General features: G+C 38.2%; 1 protein-coding gene across 2 annotated transcripts in view; it reads right to left on the bottom strand.

The window, feature by feature from the left end:
- Positions 1 to 23,556, bottom strand: part of BLOC1S5 (biogenesis of lysosomal organelles complex 1 subunit 5) — a 58,195-nt gene that overhangs the window by 9,040 nt on the left and 25,599 nt on the right. The window contains exons 3-5 of one of the 2 annotated variants that reach the window (XM_036350229.1): positions 20,993 to 21,031; positions 19,233 to 19,362; positions 5,846 to 5,904 (exon numbers count right to left, since the gene is read on the bottom strand). In XM_036350229.1, the coding sequence (XP_036206122.1) occupies positions 5,846 to 5,904; positions 19,233 to 19,362; positions 20,993 to 21,031 (228 nt within the window). The remainder of the gene's footprint in view (positions 1 to 5,845; positions 5,905 to 19,232; positions 19,363 to 20,992; positions 21,032 to 23,556) is intronic. The other variant, XM_036350230.1, reaches the window with a different exon arrangement.

The raw sequence follows: 23,556 nt of genomic DNA, 5'->3' as shown, positions 1-23,556 counted from the left end.
AGGGGCTAGCAAGGCTGGGACCCTTACCCACACAGTTTTCCCAGACTTGTTTGGATGGCGATTATCAGTAGAATGAGAGCAACATTTGTAGAATGAGAACAGCCTTCATAGCTTACCAGGAAGTCTGTAACTATTTACTGAGATATGCTGTACTGAGAACTTGTCCTTCTGCTGTGTCTCTCTCTTAGAGATTAAGAGGAACAAAGAATACATTCCTCTTGACAGACCTCCTATTCAGTGTGTTGTGTATAAATAGGATTGTATAGCTAATAAACTCGCTTCAGTTCATCGAGAGAACTGGGGTCCTCCCGACCCCGCTTTCCTGTCTTTCTTTTCTCAATTCCCACCTCCCTGCCTCAGCCCGGCTTAACCCTGTCAGGCTGGCCCTGACATTTAAAAAGAATGAAATTCAGATACATGCTACAACACAGATGAACTATGAAGACACTATATAACAGAAGCCAATCACAAAAAGATAAATGCTACATGATTCCATTTAGAAAGAAACCTAGAGTAGTCAAATTTTGGAAACAGAAAGTGGAATGGTGGTTACCAGGGGTGAGGAGGGGAGAATGGGACATTAGTGTTTAATGGGTACAGAGTCTCAGCTGGGAAAGATGAAAAAGTTCTGGAGATGGATGGTGGTGATGGCTGCAGAACAATGCGAATGTATTTTATGCTACTGAACTGCATACTTAAAAGTGCTTAAACCGGTAAATTTTATGTTAGGTATATTTTATCACAATAAAAAAATTCAAATCAGGTTTCAGAGGATTCTTCATAAATGAAACCAACTACATTCTTTATAAAATGGACACAACTAATTTTCTGAAGATACATTTAGAAAATGCCAAAATAAAAAAATTGAAGAGAAAGTTTGTTAATGAGCTACAACTGTATACTAGGAGTAATTAGCTTTCATGGTTTTGTCTCTTTCTACAACAAAGTGAAAAATAGTAATAATAAACTGTCTTACATATATCCCATTAGACATAAATTTAAAGAGAAGCCAATCTTGAAGCCAAACCATTCCAGGACCAGATCTAGAAATGAACTCTAGGACACATAATATATTTCTGCATGCTTTAGTCTAAGTCAGTGGTTCTCAACTGGGAATGGATTTTGATGCTTCTGTCTCCCAGATTTTTGGTTGTCATAGTATAGGTTAGGGGAAGGTGCTCCTGGCATATAAGGGGTAGAGGCCAAGGATGCTGCAAACATCCTACAAAGCACAGGCCAGCCCCTCCCACCCCCCAAAGAATTATCTGGTCCAAAATGTCAATAGTGCAGAGGTTGAGAAACCCTGGTCTCAGAGAAAACTGAGTCTAAAAGGCCCTATGGAACTTCTGTCAGTAATACATATGCCATTAATTGTACATATGCCCGACACAAACAAATGAAAAAGTATTTACTTTGATAAGAAGTGTCAGAATAACAACTGTCAGTAATGATTTTAAATAGAATATTACCTATTGATCTATTAACTCTGCATTTTCACACTCTATCAAGAACAATGTATAATCTATGCTATCTCACTGATCTCATAAAAATCATACTGGGATATAACTAAATCTAATAAATATTTGTGGACAAGATGAATCAAAGGATTCATGTTTACTTCATTACTATCTCTAGTTTGGTTGAATGTGGCTTCAAAAGTTGATACTTGTGTATGGAAACCAAGTTTAAACTATTCACACATATTAACAAGCTCACTTCCCTTGATGGCATATTTTTAAGAGCCAGTGAATTTTATAAGCTACTTGTATTTTCTTTTATTTTTATGCTACTTGTATTTTCATTGCACTACTCTTATTGCTAGCATCCAAAATACAAGTTTGTATTAGTGAGTCGTTTTCAAGACATTTATTGTTCTTATGAATGTACTTTTAGATATCAATTGTGGGAAATGTGATTTGGATGAATGACGTTTATCATAATTTACTTCCCACAGAATTCCACAAATTGTCTTAACATAAAAGAATTAATGATTAATGGAAAGAGTCCATTTTATTCCATTACTACTCCCATCTTTCTTTGTTCTGAGAGCCATTCAAATACACAAAATGTAGCCAACAGTATAACTAAGGACAACAATTAACATTAGATTGCAAAATGCAGCTAGACGTCAATTTTGCTTTGTACATATTTGCTAGATGAGAAATTAAACTTTACCTCTATGTCTTCTATATATTTGTAGTGTGAAACCTCTGCCACGTCAAAGTTTTGGCAAAAGCCATATGACAGAAAAAAAAATTCTTAAAGATACGTATTTCAAATCTATTGCTAACTACATATACTCTGAAAAAGAAATAAAGACTAAAGGTTCATTGCCTTGGAAGAGTATAAAAGCAGCGATTCTCAACCTGTGGGTCGAGACCCCTTTTGGGGGTCGAACGACCCTTTCACAGGGGTTGCCTAAGACCATCGGAAAACACATATATAATTACATATTGTTTTTGTGATTAATCACTATGCTTTAATTATGTTCAATTTGCAATAATGAAAATACATCCTGCATATCAGATATTTACATTATGATTCATAACAGTAGCAAAATTACAGTTATGAAGTAGCAACGAAAATAATTTTATGGTTGGGGGTCACCACAACATGAGGAACTGTATTAAAGGGTCATGGCATTAGGAAGGTTGAGAACCACTGGTATAAAGAATTTTTATTCTTCTAGGAAAAGCACATCTTTGTGTGACTTATAGCTGGTTAATTTTATTACATTATTTTGAGAAAAGAAAATACTCAGTGTGGCTGATTATGCAAGTAGGTTTCACTCCATTTCAGTCCTTAGTGAAACACAACATGTCAGTACATTCTAAAATAGTAACTTTAATGTGTACTCTATAGATAGTTCAGTAACGTTCTCTAACATAATACCTATAGAAATAAAATTATGACTAAAATATTCTAAGGGCTTTATTATTTCTTGAGGCTACTTTAAGAAAAAACAACCAGGGACAGCATCTTTTAATTCAGAAAATCATGAATGGGCAGGATTTTCAAGGGCTTTGCCAACTCTAATAAACCACAACAGGGCTCTTATGCACAAAGTGACTGCCTGCACCTTAAACAAATGATTGAACTGGCAGGGAAGATGTGCCACCTTACATATGAAAAGTGATATACAATTTGCAAAACCATTTCACACAAACCACGTAATACAATCTATCAGGTAAGTAAAATATTAATCCATAAGGTTAAGTAAAAATAGGTATTTATTTTGCAGATGAAGAGCTTGAAGCTCAAGGCATTGTCCAAGAACATACAGCTAGCTAATAAAGAAAACAGCTAGAGATAGAAGACACTGTACTTTTTTATACCAAATCTGGTCATTTTCTTACTTACATATAGTTAATACACCAAATGTGAAAAAAGTTCAAAGGGCCAAGAAGAACCATTCCAATTACAATTTAATTTTAGGTTAGTTCTGCTGAAGGATGAAAAGAATTGCCATTTTATCAGAATCATAACTACTCTGACGATATCTTCGAAAGACCAATAATGTGTGAGATTTAAGCAGATTCACATAAATCTGCTTAAATCACGCAGCAACATGTTCAACATACATAGGGCACCCTTTTTAATTTTCATTGTGAAAGCCAAGAGAATTGCACATGTTACAGCCAGGAATAGCCAGTGTTCTTACAGAAAAAGTCTTTTTGCTTCTCAAACACAGAAATGCTCCTGGTGCCTTCACTAACAATTTGTTTAATATAGCAATCAAGGTTCTCCACAATCATCCTCAGATTAACCCGTTAGAGCAGGGTGGGGAATGTCCGGCCCACAGGCCATATGAGACCTGCAAAATCATTTCGTCTGGCCCTGCCAAGGCATTTGGTTTGAGTTAATTCAACATTCGACCAAATATAATAGGCTAATTTTAAAAAAATATATTTGTATTAATTTCAGAGAGAAACCTGAGGGAGAGAAACGTCAATGATGAGAGAGAACCATTGATTGGCTGCCTCCAGCACACCCTCCACTGGGGATCGAGCCTGCAACCTGGGCATGTGCCCTTGACAGGAATTGAACGGGGGACCCTTCAGTCTGCAGGCCGACGCGCTCTCCACTGAGCCAAACCAGCTAGGGCAAGCAGACTAATTTTTAAGTTGGTAACTTTGTATGGCTTGCGAATGATGTTATAAATACCCAAATGGCACTTGGCAGAAAAAAAGTTCCCCACCATGCTTTAGATAGTCCACATCCCAGCTCCACAGACTACTGCATTCTAACATCTTTTGTCTTTTCTCACATGATATCCGTCACCCTCTCATATTTTTCGTCCCATATCCTGTCAATTGAAGTCCAACTCATTGAGCAAGGTTGAAACGAATGCTAGCATCCTCCTAATAAATTACTTTTTTGCCAGATCCTACAAAGTTCCTTGTGACTGGACCACAGCTTTTACTTTATCCTACATTATATTAGTACTAGAGGCTCGATGCACAAAATGCATGCAAGAGTAGGCCTTTCTTCCTCGGCTGCTGGCACTGGCTTTCCTCTGGCACTCGGGACCCGGGCTTTTTTCCAGCCACCGGCAGGCACCCAGGACCCGGGCTCCCCTCGCAGCCCTGGCTTCATCTGGAGGGTTGTCAGGAAGGATGTCTGGTCTAATTAGCATATTATGCTTTTATTATTATAGACTAGTGGTTTGGGACCCCTAGACTTTTACCTCCTGAGTATACAAACTGCTTCAAACTTAACAAACTGAAATTTTTCTCCTAGCAAAGTAGAGGATTAAAAAAAAAAATCTGTCCAGCCAGGGAAAGCCCATTGAAGCCCCTGTTCCTGCCTCTACAGTGCTCTCTAGACACAGTGCAAACACTCCACCCAACCCAGACTTTCCTGCCTATGGCTTTGCCTTGCCCTTTTATCAAGGTGCTCTGCAATGGCCTGTTTCCTGACCTGGCCTGCTAGAAACAATCCTACTCTTTTTGGGCAGCCTTCCCCCCTGGCTTGAATGTCAAGTTCTTTCAGTAAGCTTGATTCATCAAACTGTTCAATATTTAAACTTTATATCAATATTTAAAGTTGAGCAGAGGGTGAAGAAATTCAAACTGGGGCAAGGTTCATTCCATTATATTTTTATACAATGCCAAATCTGAACCACAACACCTTCCAGAGAAATGGAGATAGTAACACTCGTTGATACATGCACATGCAAAAAGGTGTGTATTTCAGAATGACTTAGCATTTTCAACATTTCTTAATAAGTGTATCTTTATTGGTTTAAACCAATAAATAAGCTATATAAATAATTCATGAAAATTATATGTGAAAACACCAAATTATAACAGGACCTTAAATCCTTAAGCTATTTTTCCACATCTGAATTTAGTTAAGATATAATTAAAATAAGCAAAGCACTACCCGGCAAGTGATTCACATGCACTTATGACTATTCACTAAATAACCCATCCACAGGCATGAATGCTTCCTTTTCTAGAAGAAATATACATTCTATACTCAATGCTTCAGGCGCAAAGGAAGATTTATATTTCCAATCTGGTAAGTATTTTTTATTCCATGTAAAAGTCCTATTCTCTCTCCTCCATAAGACAAATACCACTTTCAAGGAAAAGATGGAAATGTTGAAAAGGTGGAAAAAGAAGGTCAAGGTCTGTAATTTAAACTATAAAAATGTGGATGGTGCAATCATGTGCCCATACCTCTTCAAAACATCATGAATGAATTAGCCATTTTAAAATCGTTTAAAATCATTGCATAAAAAACCAAATTCAGCTAACTTCTTTTTATCAAAAGCTAATAATATGATTATAATAAAAGCCCTGAAGTTAGAGGCTCCAATACCCAAATGATCCACTTTTACCTTTTTTCGTTCCTGCTCCCTCTGTTGGAGTCTACAGACTGAGTCAGTAGCTGCTTGCACTGAAATAAAACAGAGAATGGGTTTTCAATTAGCAGCCCTTGATCAATGAAAGAATGACCTGGGAAAACAAATATGTGGAATGTTTTAGATCTCAAAAAACTATGCAAAAAACAGCAACAACAACAACAACAAAAAACCACGATACTATTTTGGTTGTGGTGGGGTAGCAAAAAAAGAAGTTCTACCAATATATTCAGTATGTCATAATCAGAACTACCATCATTCTTGAGCTTTGAGTTGCAAGCCAAAGGCATTTAAGTACTAATTCCAATGACAAATTGTCAACAATAACCTTAGAATTCTCTAAAAAGATATAAACTTAGCATTACATTTTGATTGTGCCTTTACAGTGTCTTTCCCATTCACTAGGCCCCTCTCCCTTTGTCTCTTGCACACTACTGCTCTTTTGCAGACATTACTGGAATGCTTCAACAACTTTCTACTATTCTTCTTGCCTCTGCTCTCGTCTTCAAATTCATCCTGGCTGCCACTGCCACATTCAAACTTCTCCAGATTGTTTTCATTGAGTTGTTTTCCTTTCTAATGGACCAAAACTGTTAGTAATAATTACTATAGTTATTTATTAGAACTATGGTGCCAAGACCTGTACTTTCCATGTATTATTCCTTTTAATCCCACTTTTCTATTTAGAAGAGGATCACAGTCACACTTGACAGAGTATTGGCATTTGTAAAAAAACAGGGGTAAAGAGGTAGATGTCACTCAAGGAGGTAATATGACTAACTAGTGACCCAGCACGTAAAATCGTGCGAGACCCGGGAACCGCCCCCCCCCAGCCCCCCGAGTCCTAGCGTGGGGCAGGACCCAGAGTCAAGTCCCCACCCACCCGCGCACACCTGGCTGCACACGCAGCCCCACCCACCTGTGTGCAGCAAGGCCTCCTGGTGACTAGTCTTTGGTTGTTACAGCTTTACGACCACTGGGTTTTTATTATATAGAAGATAAATACAAAAAGTAGGATTAAAATCAGATCTCTGACTCTAAGGCTTGACTCTTATCCTCAATACTCCATTCCTCTTATAATTTCATCAATGAAGCTGGTTTTAATCCATCAGTTATTTAAACCTTTTCATTTACTGGATCCATTGTATTTACATAGATAAATGTCATCACTTACTTCACTGTTTAGTGTGCAGGCTAAGAGTCAGACTTTGTTTTTGTTTTTTTTTTCCTTTGCTTTTGACTTTATTTTTTTTTTAATGAAATCTTTATTGTTCAAATTATTACATTAGTTACTCTTTTTTCCCATCATAACTCCCCTCCACCCAGTTCCCACCCCACCCTCCGCTCTCACTCCCCAACCACTATCCTCATCCATAGGTGCACGATTATTGTCCAATCTCTTCCCTCACCCCACACCCCTTTCCCCCACCCAAGAATAGTCAGCCCATTCCTTTTCTATGTCCCTGATTCTATTACAATCACCAGTTCATACTGTTCATCAGATTATTTATTCACTTGAGTTTTAGATTCACTTGTTGATAGATGTGTATTTATTGTTCATAATTTGTATCTTTTCCTTCTTCTTCTTCCTCTTCTTAAAGGATACCTTTCAGCATTTCATATAATAATGGTTTGGTGGTGATGAACTCTTTTAGCTTTTTCTTATCTGTAAAGCTCTTTATCTGGCCTTCACTTCTGAATGATAGCTTTGCTGGATAAAGTAGTCTTGGTTGTAGGTTCCTGGTATTCATCACTTTGAATATTTCTTGCCACTCCCTTCTGGCCTGCAAAGTTTCTGTTGAGAAATCAGCTGACAGTCGTATGGGTATTCCCTTGTAGGTAACTGAGTTTCTTTCTCTTGCTGCTCTTAAGATTCTCTCTTTGTCTTTTGCTCTTGGCATTTTAATTATGATGTGTCTTGGTGTGGTCCTCTTTTGATTCCTTTTGTTTGGGGTTTTCTGTGCTTCCTGGACTTGTAAGTCTATTTCTTTCACCAGGTGGGGGAAGTTTTCTGTCATTATTTCTTCAAATAGGTTTTCAATATCTTGCTCTCTCTCTTCTTCTGGCACCCCTATAATTCGGAAGTTGGTACGCTTGAAGCTGTCCCAGAGGCTCCTTACGTTATCTTCGTATTTTTGGATTCTTTTTTCATTTTGCTTTTCTGGTTGGGTGTTTTTTGCTTCTTCGTTATTTCAAATCTTTGACTTGATTCGTGCGATCCTCTGATCTGCTGTATAATGTTCTTTATTTCAGTCAGTGTATGCTTAATTTCTAATTGGTCCTTTATCACAGCATCAAGAGTCTCATTAGATTTCTTGAGGATCTCACTACATTTATCGGCAGTCTCACCAGTCTTCTTGAAGATCTCACTACATTTATCGGCGGTCTCACCAGTCTTTTCGAGGGCCTTATTAAATTTATCGGCAGCTTCTAGACAGTTCTTTAAAGACCTTAAAAGCATGGTTTTGAGCTCTATATCCAGCAGTTTGCTTTCCTCCTATTCTGTCGTTTGTGTCCTGTTTCTTTGTCTCGGTATTTTTTATGCTTCGCTGCATAGATAGAATGCCTCTCTGTGCTAAGTGTCCCAATTACCTGAGGTAGACACTCTTGGTGCACCCCCTTGTGGGCTTTGTGCACAGTCTTGTTGTAATTAAACCTTGATTGTTGTAGTTATCACTATGAGGAATTGACCTCCAGGCCAATTGGCTGTGAGAATCAGCTGTGTCTGCAGTGGGAGAACTTCTGTGCTGGAGACACCCCTCTAGGGCTAGACTTGCTTCGATGGGGCTTTGGTGCTCACTGAGTCTGCCCCGAGTGTGTCTTTTATGGTTCCACGGAGCTGCAAACTGGATGGTCCCACTCTGACCTCTGGGCTTCCTGGCTCCTGGATCTCTAGGGAGGTGTTAATCTAGCCTTTGCCTGAGGCTATCCAGCAAAAGTCTCCCTGCAGGGCTTGGGCGGGGCGGGTCCCAGGGGATCAACAGGGTGGGGTTAGCAATTATGGCTGCTCTCAGTCTTGCCCTCAGAGGCTCTGTTTCTCAGTGTCCCAGTAATCGCTGCAAGCCCCACTGAGAGAAAGCTGCCCTAGGGTTCTGAGCAATGCCAGACAGTCCCGCTTCTCCCATATGAGTCTGGGTCCCGAGAGACTCGCCCGGAACTGGAGCTCAGAGCCTGGGACTCCCTCCCGGTTGAAAACAACAACCACGCCCTCAGCCGCCAGCCTGCTCCGCATGCACTCCACACCTTAGTATTTTACTTCAGCACTGCGCCTCCTCTGAGTCTCGGTATGCTTTTCTCTTTCCTCCTAGTTGTAGAACTTCCACTCAGCCAGCCTTCCTGTGGTTCTGGATGATGTCCGTTCCGTCTTTTAGTTGTATTTTTGAAGTGGTTGTTCGAGGCAGCAAACTCCGGTGTTTACCTATGACGCCGTCTTGGTTTCTCCTCCAGACTTTGTTAAATCTAGAGCTGAGCACTTATTAGTTGTCTCACTGATCTTTGGCATGTTTGTTTACTTATTCTTTCATTCATTTGCCAAATATTTATTGCCAGGTGCTGTTATTGCTACTGTTGCTAATTTTGTAGCATCTTAGTTCTCCATTTGTAAAACAACAAAGAGGACTTCAGAATTGATACAAGAATTAAATAAGATAGCACATATTTAAATACTAATAAAAGTCACTTAGCATAGTTCTTCACACATAGTAAGCAGAGTAATAGATCAGTACATAATATTCTATTTAAAATACTTCTGACTGCTGTTATTTACTTCTTACCCAAGTAAATATTTTCATTTGTCTCTATAAGGCATGTGTAGAAGTAATGGCATGTGTAATACTGACAGATGTAAGCAGTCAAGAAATGCTACTGTTCTATTATTAGAACTATTATTCTATTTACTATACTATCCCTACTGAAAGTGCTTTCCTTATTCCTTTCCTATAATTAAAATGTTCTACTTGTTTCAAAAGCTCAGTTCAAGGTTTACTGCCTAATTAAAATCCCCCCGGATTAATCCTTTCCCTATAAGAATTTCCCCTTATTTGGTATGTAACACCCTACCAGTTTAGCCTGCATTTGCTTAAAGAGAGGTTCACCTAGCTGTTTTACAATTATGCCTTCCTATCTCACCTCAATCCGGCCCCAACTAGGTCACAAGTTCCACAACAGGGCAGGGACTGTGATTCTCTTTCAGAAGAATTTTAGGACCCACCCTGTGAAAATATGGTTAAGAGGAGGATTCTGCTTTTAAACGTCAGGTTTTCATCAGTAACCATTCGCTTTATAGTTATATCAAAGATAGTATTTTAGTACTGAAAATTAGGTTCCCTATCATTCACTGTTTGTTCTAACAGAAAAGATGAAAACAAACCAAAATAGGTGCTGATTAGATCTGCCTTCTTTCTGTGCTATAGTAGTATTAATATTACATCATCTTTCCTGAGCAGTGGTTTTTATAATTTCCTGGTTTTTTACTTTTTTATTTTTTTGGAGGAGGGTGATGGAAGGAAGGCTTAAAAATATCCATTTCGTGGTCTTTGTTTCATTATTTTCAGGTCTTTCTTGGTTTAATCTGACAAGAGTTATAGGACTATGACATTTATTTTGTCATTTATTATATCCTTTAAAATTTAATTAGAACAGATCCGACAAAGTCATACTTTTGTTCCTTACCAGGATTGTCTTGGTGCTTAGACAAAATACATATTTCTAGAAAATTCCTTTGAAGTAATTTACTTTTTAATTCTTTAGCCACACAATAAAAAAATGGTTTACTTTCTGAGTATAATAAAATCTGCTTTTCTAAAGTCTAGGAAAGTCACCTGACTACAGCAAACATTCCCTTTCTTCACAATTAGAGACTCAAAGAGGAAAAGGTCCATTTATCCAAACCTTCCTATTACTTCCACAGGACTTACTGATCAATAGGAAGCAGTTGCCCCTGTTGTCTCAGTGTTTTAGGAAACTATACTGACTTTAAAAAGTCAAGAATTTATCAAATTATTTTCTCTCAACTGAAAGTTTATTCAAGGAAATTAGTATAACATATAGTAATTGTGCTGCACATAGTAGTTAATATCCCAACTGTCTTCACATAAAAGAAACAAATTCATCCTGTCATGGTAGGTATGTGTAAACCTCAAATACATACATAAGAAAATAATTTTGGTTTGGTATTAGGAGCAGATGTTGGCTGAATTCTCATTCATTCATTTATTTCAATAAACAAATAATTAGTGGCTACAATGTGCCAGCCACTGCTATTCTAGGTGCCAGGGATACTGCAGAGAACAGAGTCCCTGAGCTCATGAAACTTATTTTAGTTGGGGAGACAGAGCATATAGATAAATAGTTAGCATATCAGGAAATGATGGAAAAAAACAAAGCAAGGTACGGAGGCCAGAGAATGCCAAAGTGAGGGGAAATGAATGTTAGAGTGGCTGTGTTAGGTCTCACTGTTGACATCTGAGCAGAGACAAATAGGAAATGAGAATGTACAGAAATCTGAGAAAAGAGTATTCCAGAGGGAGTAGCAAGTGCAAAGGCCCTGAGGTGGGAGTGTGCTTGGCACATTAGAGGAAGAATAAGGTAGCCAGAGTAGCTAGAACAAAGCAAGCGGCGGTGCGGGGGGGGGGGGGGGGGGCGGGTAGAAAATAAGAGTCACTGAGCCAGAAGGATTTGTTAATGAAATATACATGAGGGGAGAAAGAAGGAAAGAATGAAAAAGGGGAAGAGAAAAGAACAGAGGGAGAGAGGGAAGGAGTGGAGATGGAGAGGAAAAGAGGAAGAGAAGAGAAAGGGAGGAGAAGGGAGGGAAGGGGAAGAGAGAAGGGACAAGTAAAGGAGGGAAGGAGGGAGGTGAAGGAGATGAAGTGGGGGAAAGAGAGCACTCCAGAGAAAGAGATGAAGAAGGGAGAGAAAGATAGGAGTTCAGATTTTTCAGCCTGAGCATCTAAGGAATGGTAATGCCATTCATGAAATGGTATAAAATGAGGTAAAAGCAGAACTGAGGAAAGAATTCAAGTCTGGTTCTGGATATGTTATACTGAGATGCTTATTAGACATCTAAGTAGACTAAGCAGTTGGATGTAAAAAGTCTAGCAATCCAGAGAGGAGCCTAGGGTTAAAACATGAATGTAGAATTGATGAATGGCACACAGATAATATTTAAAACTGTGATTCTACATGAGACCACCAAGCAAGGTAGTAGAGACAGAAAAGATATCCCAGACCCAAGCCTTAGGACACAACGATGTTAAAAGTGAAGAAAAAGGTGTGAACTAACAAAGTAGAATGGAAGGAGGCGCCTGTGTTGTAGGAGAAAATCCAAGAGAAAGTGATGTCTCAGAAGAAAAGGTGGACTTTGCTTATTACCTTCTCAAAGGTAAGTTGAATCAGGAATAACCTAGAGGCACAAAAGCAATATTCTGAAGTTGAAAGAACTTGAGCTTAGGAGCAGAACTAGGTCTGCATGGTAATTCCTCTGATTATTATTGGAGAACCATGGATATTAAACCACTATAAATTTCAGTTTCTATAAAGTAGGGAGGATAATAAATACTTATTTTACAGAGTTATGATAGTTTATGAAGAAACTACAGGTAAAAATTCTAACTAATAAAGTGCTATAAAAGTAGTATTTTAAATCATGAGTTCTTAATGATTTCTAGGTAAAGAGGCAGAGTGTAGCAAAAACAGACAAGGTTAGCCCCTTAAATACCTCATAAAATACATAAAAAACTATAAAAGAGTAAGAGGGGGGAAAATCTCCATCCTTTACTGAAAAAGGAAATACTATAATTGCATATTATAAACTTTGAAAAGTGATGGCCAAGAATAGGAACACAGATTCTAATAAAGAACTGAGACTCCTAACCTCACCATAACTATTCCTCCCCCAAAAGTCAGAGAAAGAAAATGAATAGACAAAACTCTTAGAACTCTGATACGCTTTCATTTATCATTTATAGAGAAACAGATATGGGTGGGGGAGGGAGAAGGAACATAATATGTGAGAGGCAGATAAGACAAAGTATCCAATTCTGAAAGAAAACCTAATAAAATTCTCCACTGGTACTTTGTAATACAAAAAACAAACAAACGAACAAAACCCACCTCAATTGAATCTATTAAAAGCGATCAAACATACAGCATGAAATGAAAATGTGACTGTAAAGCTAAGGAAACAAACTGAGAACTGTAACAACATTATTACAGATCTAATAAACAAACCAGAAACAGAAAGAAGTTGAATAGTGTACAACTAAATAAGCAATTGGCAGCATTATAAGTGCAGAACAGAAACAAATACTATAAACCCTACCAAAGCTAAAATTCACAAGTGAGAGGTTGGGGAAGAGATGCAAGAGAAAAGGTTAAGTCTTAACCTCTCCACGTCTCAAGGCATTAACTAATGCAGAAATAATGATGCTAACTTCAGAATGTCTTTTATTACTTTTCTTAGAATGATCTTTTAGCAACTACAACCTTTAATAGTAAAGAAACACATATTTTAATGTATTTCAGCTTTAAGTTTTTGTTCTGTTAAATTCAAATAAAATTTAAAATTAATACTTTAATTTAAAAAGACAATAGTGTGGTGAAGACGGGGGTGGTGGTGGTGGTGGGGACTGGATGGAGGTGGGCAAGGGGGGTGAAAATGAGGGACATCTACACTAGTGTAAACAATAAAAAATGTATTTTTAAAAATTATATGATCCATTCTTATCAGGTCTCTCCCCCCACCCCCCAACCCCCTCTTATACTTGCCCATCTGTTCATTCAGCAGTCATCCCGCTATCCATCCTTCCATTTGGATATATACAAAGTTGTCTGGAATGATGTTCTCCAAAGTTAAAAAGCAATGGTTATCTTTATGTAGTTATTAAGGTGATTTATTTCTTTCTCCTTTTCCCCCCTAATTTCTTAACTTCTTTTTCTTAGTGCTTTACATTTATCTTTTGTTTAAATAATACAAAAATAGTCACTGCTCTTAAAAAGAGAGAGAGGCAGGAAGAGAGAGAAAGTTTATTTTACTATGGCTGTATTAGTTAAGTTGAATCAGGAATAACCTAGAGGCTTTCTGTCCTTACTCTCTAAAATCAAGGACAAGAATTCTAGATAACAAACTTGGTGAAGTATATTAAATAATTAATGAGTCAAACACAGAACTACTAGTATGTTCAGGATGAGAAAATAGTAAAGGCTGCATCTTGATGACAAGTTACTTTATGGGTTGTTTTTATGTATCTTCTTAGAGCAGCAATTTTCAACTGGAGTGCTGCAAGAATTTTTAAAACATGCAATACCTGACTAGTGAGGGGTACTGACCTCTTTTCCCTTAGATCACCAAATTATTCACAGCTGTCTGGTGTGAATGAATCAAAATTATACCTATTTCTTTTGTCAAATATATTTTTTGGTGTGCCATAGAATTTTAGTAATTGGTTTATGTGTGCTCTAAGATGAAAAAGGTTGAAAATTGCTGTCCTAGAGTTCTTCTTTTTTAAAATTAAATCTTTATTGTTCAGATTACAGTTGTTCCTCTTTTTTTCCCCCATAGCTCCCCTCCACCCAGTTCCCACCCCACCCTTTGCCCTTACCTCCCCCACTGTCCTCATCACAGGTGTACGATTTTTGTCCAGTCTCTTCCTGAACCCCCTCACCCCCTTCCCCCTGAGAATTGTCAGTCCACTCCCTTTCTATGCCCCTGATTCTATTATATTCACCAGTTTATTCTGTTCATCAGATTTTTTATTCACTTGAGTTTTAGATTCACTTGTTGATAGATATGTACTTGTTCATAATTTGTATCTTTACCTTTTTCTTCTTCTTCCTCTTCTTAAAGGATACCTTTCAGCATTTCATATAATAATGGTTTGGTGGTGATGAACTCTTTTAGCTTTTTCTTATCTGTGAGGCTCTTTATCTGACCTTCAATTCTGAATGATAGCTTTGCTGGGTAAAGTAATCTTGGTTGTAGGATCTTGCTATTCATCACTTTGAATATTTCTTGCCACTCCCTTCTGGCCTGCAAAGTTTCTGTTGAGAAATCAGCTGACAGTCGTATGGGTATTCCCTTGTAGGTAACTGAGTTTCTTTCTCTTGCTGTTTTTAAGATTCTCTCTTTGTCTTTTGCTCTTGGCATTTTAATTATGATGTGTCTTGGTGTGGTCCTCTTTGGATTCCTTTTGTTTGGGGTTCTCTGCGCTTCCTGGACTTGTAAGTCTATTTCTTTCTCCAGGAAGGGGAAGTTTTCTGTCATTATTTCTTCAAATAGGCCTTCAATATCTTGCTCTCTCTCTTCTCCTGGCACCCCTATAATTCGGATGTTGGTTCGCTTGAAGTTGTCCCAGAGGCTCCTTACACTATCCTCATATTCTTGGATTCTTTTTTCTTTTTGCTTTTCCGGTTGGGTGTTTTTGACTTCTTGGTATTTCAAACTTTGACTTGATTCTTGCGATCCTCTAGTCTGCTGTTGGATCTCTGCATAACATTCTCTACTTCAGTCAGTGTATGCTTAATTTCTATTTGGTCCTTTTTCATATCCTCAGGGTCTCACTAGATTTATTGAGGGTCTCACTAAATTTATCAGCGGTTTATAGAAAACTCTTGAAAAACCTTACAACTGTGGTTTTGAACTCTATATATCCAGAAGCTTGCCCTCCTCCATTTCTGTCATTTGTGACCTGTCTCTTTGTCTCTGCATTTTGGCTTCTGTGTTGATAGGGTGGCTTTCTGTGCTAGGTGTCCTATAGGGCCCAGTAGCTCAGCCTCCCCAATTACCTGACGTGGACACTCTTGGTGGACCCCTCGTGGGCTGCGTGCACAGTCTTGCCGTAGTTAAGCGTTGATTGTAGTTGGTATCACCGGGAGGAATTGACCTCCAGGCCAATTGGCTGTGAGAATCGGCTGTGTCTATGGTGGGAGAACTTCTGTGCTGGAGACACCCTTCTGGGGCAAGTCTTGCTTCAGTGGGGCTTTGGTGCTCACTGAGTCTGCCCCCTGAGTGTGTCCCTTATGGATATGAGGAGTTGTAATCTGGATGGTCCCACTCTGACCACTGGGTACACTGGCTCTTGGATCTCTAAGGAGGTGCTAATTTAGCCTCTTCCTGAGGCTACCCAGTAGGAGCCACAGAGAGATCCGCAGATTCCTCTTCTTTGTTTGGGATTTGGAGGTGCCCAGATGAGCCCCAGCTGTGAAGCAGTGCAAGCTGCTGTGGAGCCCCGGGGCCTTCTTTTGGATGTTCTGGGTCTCTCTGACCCAGATGCAGTTTGTTAGGTAATCTTAGATTGCAAAGGGCCAGGTCATCCATATGCAAAAGCCTCTGCGCACAGCTTGGGTGGGGCAGGGTCCGAGGGAATCAATAGGGTGGAGCAAACAGCCATGGCTGATCCTCAGTCCTGCCCCAGGAGGCCCCAGGTCTCAGTGTCCCGCGGTAATCACCGCAAGCACCTCTGAGAGAAAGCCGCCCTCGAGTTCCGCCCAATGCCAGACAGTCCAGCTTCTCCCCGTATGAGTGTGGGTCCCCAGAGACTAGCCCAGAACTGGAGTTCAGTGCGGGAGCGTGTGTCTCCCTCCCGATTGAAAAAGACAACCCTGTCCTCAATTGCCAGCCCTTTCCATGTGCGCCTCTGCACCTCCTCTGAGTCTCAGTGTGCTTTTCTCTTTCCTTCTAGTTGTAGAATTTCCACTCAGCCAGCCTTCCTTGGTTCTGGATGATGTCCATTTTGTCTTTTAGTTGTATTTTTGAAGTGGTTGTGCGAGGCAGCAATTTCCTGTGTTTACCTATGCCGCCATCTTGGTTTCTCTCCTGTCCTAGAGTTCTTGTTTATTTTTGTGGTGTTAAGGATCCACAGGAGAGTGTTAGTTTTAAAGGCTCTGCTCACACAAACACACTTTGCAAGATAGGTGGCGCTACACAGCCAAAAGCAGAAACAATTATGAGCTGCAGATTCCGTAACTGGTCTCATTCAAATAATTCGAGATGTCCCCACTTTACTGTTGCACAGCTATTTAGTTTTGTGCATCATGTTAGACCACGATCCATACCAGTATAGTTCTGAGATGCAGCTGATGGCACTGCCAGCACAGCTCTCAAGCATGCATAGAAGAGACTAATGTGGCAGTTCTAACAGGCACAGAACAAAACTCAACTCATCACTAGTCTTGTAAAGTATAACTTAGATCAGAATATATTCCATATATAATAAATTCACTTGCATGATCTTGCACAACTCTCTGATCAGTTAGCAGTGAAAATAAATAAGCCAGCACTATGACTTAAAATGTCAAGTTTTTAAACATGAAATTCCCCAAGAACAACAGCTGGGCAGGTGAATTTTTAAACTACATCAGCTTAAAAAGCAGGTAATTATCTCCATTATACCTGTGCTGTTCAGGATGAGTACTACATGAAAATACTTATATTGGAGCCTACTGAGTTCCAAAAATCATTGACTAGTTTCTAAAGCTAACAATGAGACCCAAAGAAGTCTGTATATGTCAAAACCTTAATTATTAACTTTGCATTTTGTGTTTTAATTCTTCCTTTTAGGAGAATACATTTAAATTTTGGATAATATATATTTTTTTAAATATATATTTTATTGATTTTTTACAGAGAGGATGGGAGAGAGATAGAGAGTTAGAAACATCGATGAGAGAGAAACATTGATCAGCTGCCTCCTGCACACCTCCCACTGGGGATGTGCCCGCAACCCAGGTACATGCCCTTGACCGGAATCGAACCTGGGACCTTTCAGTCCTCAGGCCGACGCTCTATATCCACTGAGCCAAACCGGCTTCGGCTGGATAATACTTTTTTAATGCACTGTGAAGACTCTACTTTAAAATTATATATATTTCAGAGAGGAAGGGAGAGGGAGAGAAAGATAGAAACATCAATGATGAGAATCACTGACTGGCTGCCTCCGGCAGGCCCCCTACTAACCAGGAATTGAACCGTGACTCCTGGTTCATAGGTCGATGCTCAACCACTGAGCCACACCAACTGGGCTGAAGACTCTACTTTTAAGAGGCCAATCTTCACATCAGAAATAACTTTAGCCCAAGAATGAAGCAAGTCAAATAACTGTTTATAGATTTTTACCAAGTTTTACCTAATTTATTTTTATATTCTCAAAATGTAGAAAAGGCAAGTTACAGGCAGAGTTCAAATGCATACATAAGCATTCTTATTAATAATAATTTTAGTTTTATTTGTAGCATAATGTCTAGAATGTTTGTCAAGGTTAAGGAAGTGACAGTGAGAACAAACAAGGGCAAGTTTGTAGTAAAATGCAAAAGTCTGAGGTTAATTTTAGATTTCTTGTTGCTCCCCTCAAAGAAACCAAACGTGACCTTAGGGGATTTTTCCTCTCCAATCTCCTTTTAACATCAGAGTACACAAGACTAACTTGGACTTGCACATAAAGACTTAACTCAATTACTAGCCAAGGTCTCTTAGCTGCTTTCCGTCACTGACCAGTTTTCTCTCCTTCCTCCCTGCCTGAAAGACATTTTATTTTATAATATATTTTATTGATTTTTTACAGAGAGGAAGGGAGAGGGATAGAGAGTTAGGAACATCGATGAGAGAGAAGCATCGATCAACTGCCTCCTGCACACTCCCTACTGGGGATGTGCCTGCAACCAAGGTACATACCCTTGACCGGAATTGAACCTGGGACCCTTGAGTCCGCAGGCCAACGCTCTATCCACTGAGCCAAACTGGTTAGGGCCTGAAAGACATTTTATTTGGCACTTCAGTAATCCATCATTATTTACCAGCATTATCCTTGGACAAGCTGAATAGTGTCAATATATATGCAAGGAGCAGCCTTGTATTTCTGATATACTTCTAATTTTAAAATCAATTATTAATAAAACTCCTTTTATGCTATGATTTGACATGTTTAATAAATATTCTTTTTGATTAACTATGTCTTCAAAGTAAAATATTTTGCTTAATGAAAATAATAAAATACTAATATTATAACAGGATTATTTTTTTAAGTTAAAAAACACACTCTAATATCCTATTTGAAAACATTTTATTTCAGATCCTAAATCTTGGTTATCAAACTTTTTCTAATGGATAAATTTTTTAAGGTAAATATGTTTCAATTTTCTCACATCCTAAAAGGATAAATAATCTTGTGCACTGCAGACACACACATCTCACTTTGGAGATTAAGGCTCTCAACATCAATGGCAATACACATTAGTCACTAGATAAGCACTTCCTCTGAGACAGGCCATCTATCTCTATCCTCTCTAACTCCCACCAAATACCCAAAAAGATACATTTTGGCATAGATCTCATGTGAAATAAAGCAACATAAGAAAATAGCTGGCTTACATCTCTGGAGAACTTGGTTTAAGTTGTCTTGCATTGTTTCTCTACATTTGGGAAGAGTATGTTCATTTGTTTCAAGGATCATATTCTTCAAATTCTCAAGAACTCGCATTTCTCGAAGACCACGTTTTTCCTATCAAAAGAAAATAAGTGACTAGTACATATTGTGTTTAAATCTTAGTAATTACTTTCTGGGATTTCCACCCAGGTTTTGGTTGTTATGTTATTACTTATTACTAAAATTTACAAGGCCTTCTTCTAATTACTTGGCAATAAATGAGATGACACACAATCTGGAGACATTTTTTTATTATTATGAAATGCTTCAAAAGTTGAAAAGTTGCAATATGAGTAATAATTTTTATAGCAATATTTTAAAATGGACAAGAGAGCCTGGCCGGCGTGGCTCAGTGGTTGAGCATTGACCAATGAACCAGGAGGTCACGGTTTGGTTCCAGGTCAGGGCATATGCCTGAGTTGTGGGCTTGATCCCCAGTGTGGGTTGTTCAGGAGGCAGCTGATTAATGATTCTCTCTCATCATTGAAGTTTCTATCTTTTTCTCCCTCTCCGAAATAAATAAAGATATATATATTTTTTAATGGGCATGAGAAATAAAGACAAAAAATGAGGCCTAAACTGTGACATATTTCATTCTGTACAGCAAAAAAATATATGAGATGCCCTTGATTTGATTTTAAATTTTTTTTCATTCTTACCATCTTATTTATACTATTTTTTACCTGGTTCCATTTTTCTCAAGTAAAAGTATGAAGTAAAGGTAATATGAGGACACTTCCCTGTGCAGAAAAGAGCTAACACTGAAGGCCTAAGATTACTATCCTTAGAAAGGCCTGCTTGCAAGATTGGCCTTTGGCTGTGGGCTGGGAACTTGACCAGTAAATAGTTCCTTTCACTGATATAAAACTTTCTATAAATGATAAGACACCACTTTCCTTCCGTGAGTCTGGAATTTGATACAAACTATGCAGAGATTGCCTACCTGCCAGTCCCCAGTAAAAACCCTGGACTCCTAGGCTAAAGCAAGTTTTCCTGATGGATAACATTCCACACGTGTTGTCACAGCTCACTGCTAAGGAATGAAGAACATATCGTGTGAACCCTAGGACTCTTGGAAGCTTCTGCCTAGTTTCACCCAGACTCCTCCCCGTGCACTTGTTCACTTTGATGACTTTGCTCTGTATTCCTTTGCCAGAACACTGAGCCCCCACAACAACCATATGCTATGTCCTTGAGTTCTAGTGAGTCACTGCACTGTGGGAAGCGGGGAGGGTCTTAATATCCCCCACTTGAGGGTGGGCTAGACTTAGTGACTTGCTTCTAAAGAATAGAGCAGGGAAAGAGAAAAACAGTAACTTGACAGTGGAAACAATGACAGTTGATATCATTAGTGATGTCATGGTGATAGCATCCCCTGATAAAATGTGATGACAAGAGCTAGTTACTTCTGTGGTACTCTTCCCAAAATTCACAACCCTAGTCTAATCTTAAAAAAAAACAAAAACAAAAAAACAATCAGACAAACCTAGATTGGGGGACATTTACAGGATACTGGCCAGTACTCAAGACTATCAAGATTATGAAAAACAAGGAAGACTAAGTAACTGTCACAAACCAAAGAAGACTAGAGAGACAGGACAATTAAATGCTAATGTGGTACCCTGGATTAGATCCTGGACAGAAAGAGGACTGTAATGGAAAAACTAGTGAAATCCAGTCTGGTGTTTAGTTAGTAGTAACGTACCAATGTCGGTTTCCTAGGTTTTACCAATGTAGCACGGTACTATAAGACATTAATAGAGAGATAATGAGGAAAGGGTAAACAAGAACTCTCTGTACTATCTTAACAATTTTACTTTAAATCTAAAATCAATACAAAATAAACATTTATTTAAAAAAAGAAAGGTGATAAACTTGATCATAAGGAAATAAAAAGTTAAGTTATGTTACCGGGTTTTTGTTTTAAGTCATTATTATGGAGGAGCTGTGGTCAGATTTTTACTCTTAATTTTCCCATAGTAAAAAATTTAAAACTTATACAAAAGTTGGGAAAATAAAACAATGAATCCTCATATTCCTATCAACAAGCTTCAAAAATTCTCAACTCATGGCTGCGTTTGTTCCTTCTATAGCATTCCATACATCTCCCTACTCAATCCTGTATTCTTTTGAAGCAGATCCCGGGCAGTGTATCATTTCAACTATAAATATGTCAACATCTACCTTTAAAAGACAAAAACTCCTCTTAAAAAACAGATACAATAAGACTACCTCTCTCACACTCAACAAATCTTTAATATTATTAAAAATCAAGGTAGTGCCCACCCGGCATGGCTCAGTGGTTGAGCATTGACCTATGAATCAGGAGGTCATGTTTGATTCTCAGTCAGGGCATATGCCCGGGGTTGGGGGCTCAATCCCCAGTAGGGGATGTGCAGGAAGCAACTGATCAATGATTCTCTCACCATTGATGTTTCTCTCTCCCTCCCTTTCTATGTGAAAACAATAAAAATATATTTTTTAAAAAACACACAAATCAAGGTAGCGTTCCCTCAATTAACCCATAAATGTTCTTTTTATCCTCCAGTTTAAAACAAAATTGAAGATTCTTACATTGCAATTGGTTAATATGTTTCTTAAATCTTTTTTAATCTATAGATTTGTCCTCCATCATTTTTTTACCCTTTGCAATTTGTTGGGGGAAAAAGTGAGTCATTTATTCTGCAGTTTCCCACAGTCTGTTTTTCTGCTGAATGAATCCCCATGGTATAATTGAACATGTTCCTTTGTCTCTTCTCTTTCCTGTAAATTAGTAGTTAGAACTAGAGGCTCGATCAGATTCAGGGTTTTATATTTTGTTTATAAAGAACATTTCAGAGGTTGGTTGTGTACTTTCGAGAGAACATTGCTAGCATTCTGTCTTCATTTATCAGCAGGAATACCCCCAAAATGAAAAATTTCCCCTCACCGACTATTTGGCTACTCTGAAAATTGCTCATTATATGAAAGGCAAAATAAAACACCTGATCATTTCCCTAAAACAATTATTTGGTTCCCTAGTATGCTCTAAAGGTTTTTGTTTGTTTTTACATATTCCTGTAACTCAAAAATTTTAAAATGCATTTTTTCATCCATTACAGTATTTCTCCTTATTGGTGGTTAACCTGTCCTTTGTCCAGTGGGAGCCTATTCAAGTTGGTTCTGGAATGCTTTAGACCAGGGGTAGAGAACCTTTTTTCTGCCAAAGGCTATTTGGATATTTATAACATCATTTGCGGGCCATACAAAATTATCAACTTAAAAATTAGCCTGCTATATTTGATCAAACATTTAATTAACTCACCCCTAGTGCCTTGGCAGGGCTGGGCCAAATGATTTCATGGGCCTTATGCAGCCCATGGGCTGGACATGCCCCACCTCTGCTTTAGACAAAACTTGAATGTTTTTTAGTAGTTTCTTTACTTCTGGTATGGCCTGATGCTCCAGGCTCATGTGTACATTTCCTGACTCAGACTTGGAATCAGTAGGTCTCTAAAAACCAATAGTATTTACAAATAGTATTTGGAGACTGAGCACTAGTGGTGGTCACTCTACTGGCTTGGTCATTATTTCTAGAACTTTCAGTGGACAAAGCTAGGAGAGAACTATTTTTTAAAAAGAAAGGAAACTTTTTAAGTTCTCACTCATTAGTCAAACTTAAATTCAGGACTACAGGGTTTTTAATTACCCTCCTCTGCCTCATCTCTTTCCAGTTCTCAAGTCACCAATATAATTACTCATTTGCTTTATTACCAATTTAAACAAATAATACCAATACTAGCATCAACAAAATGATTACTGAAAACAGTTTTTTTGTTTTGGGGTTATTTTTGTTGTTGTTGTTGTGAAGGGAGATTCCTCTAGGAATGTAGTCAAATTACTGTGTTTTAAAGTTACTTAGGATAATTTCTCTCTGCATGGCAATACCAAAATCTACAAACATAGGTTTGCTTTTTTACATTTTTTAGTTGATATGGAGAGAATTACTTACTAAAATTTAACTTTCTTTTAATTTTGTAAAATATTTACATGGCTCCAAAATTCTCTCTCTCTTCAAAAAAGTCTAGCTTCTATCACTATCCTTTACATCCTATTCCCTCTATCACGCTCTCTTTAGGTAATTCTTTAAATTTTTTTATTCCACCATTGTTTTAAGTATAAGGACATACATCCACACACATCCATCAACATATATGTGTGTATATATACACACATGCATATATAAAATGTATATAAACATATATGTGTACATATGTATATTTTTAATTC

Source organism: Myotis myotis, unplaced genomic scaffold (assembly GCF_014108235.1).
Source record: "Myotis myotis isolate mMyoMyo1 unplaced genomic scaffold, mMyoMyo1.p scaffold_m19_p_2, whole genome shotgun sequence".
Classification (NCBI taxonomy): domain Eukaryota; kingdom Metazoa; phylum Chordata; class Mammalia; order Chiroptera; family Vespertilionidae; genus Myotis; species Myotis myotis.
This window is presented reverse-complemented; position numbering and strand designations above follow the sequence as displayed.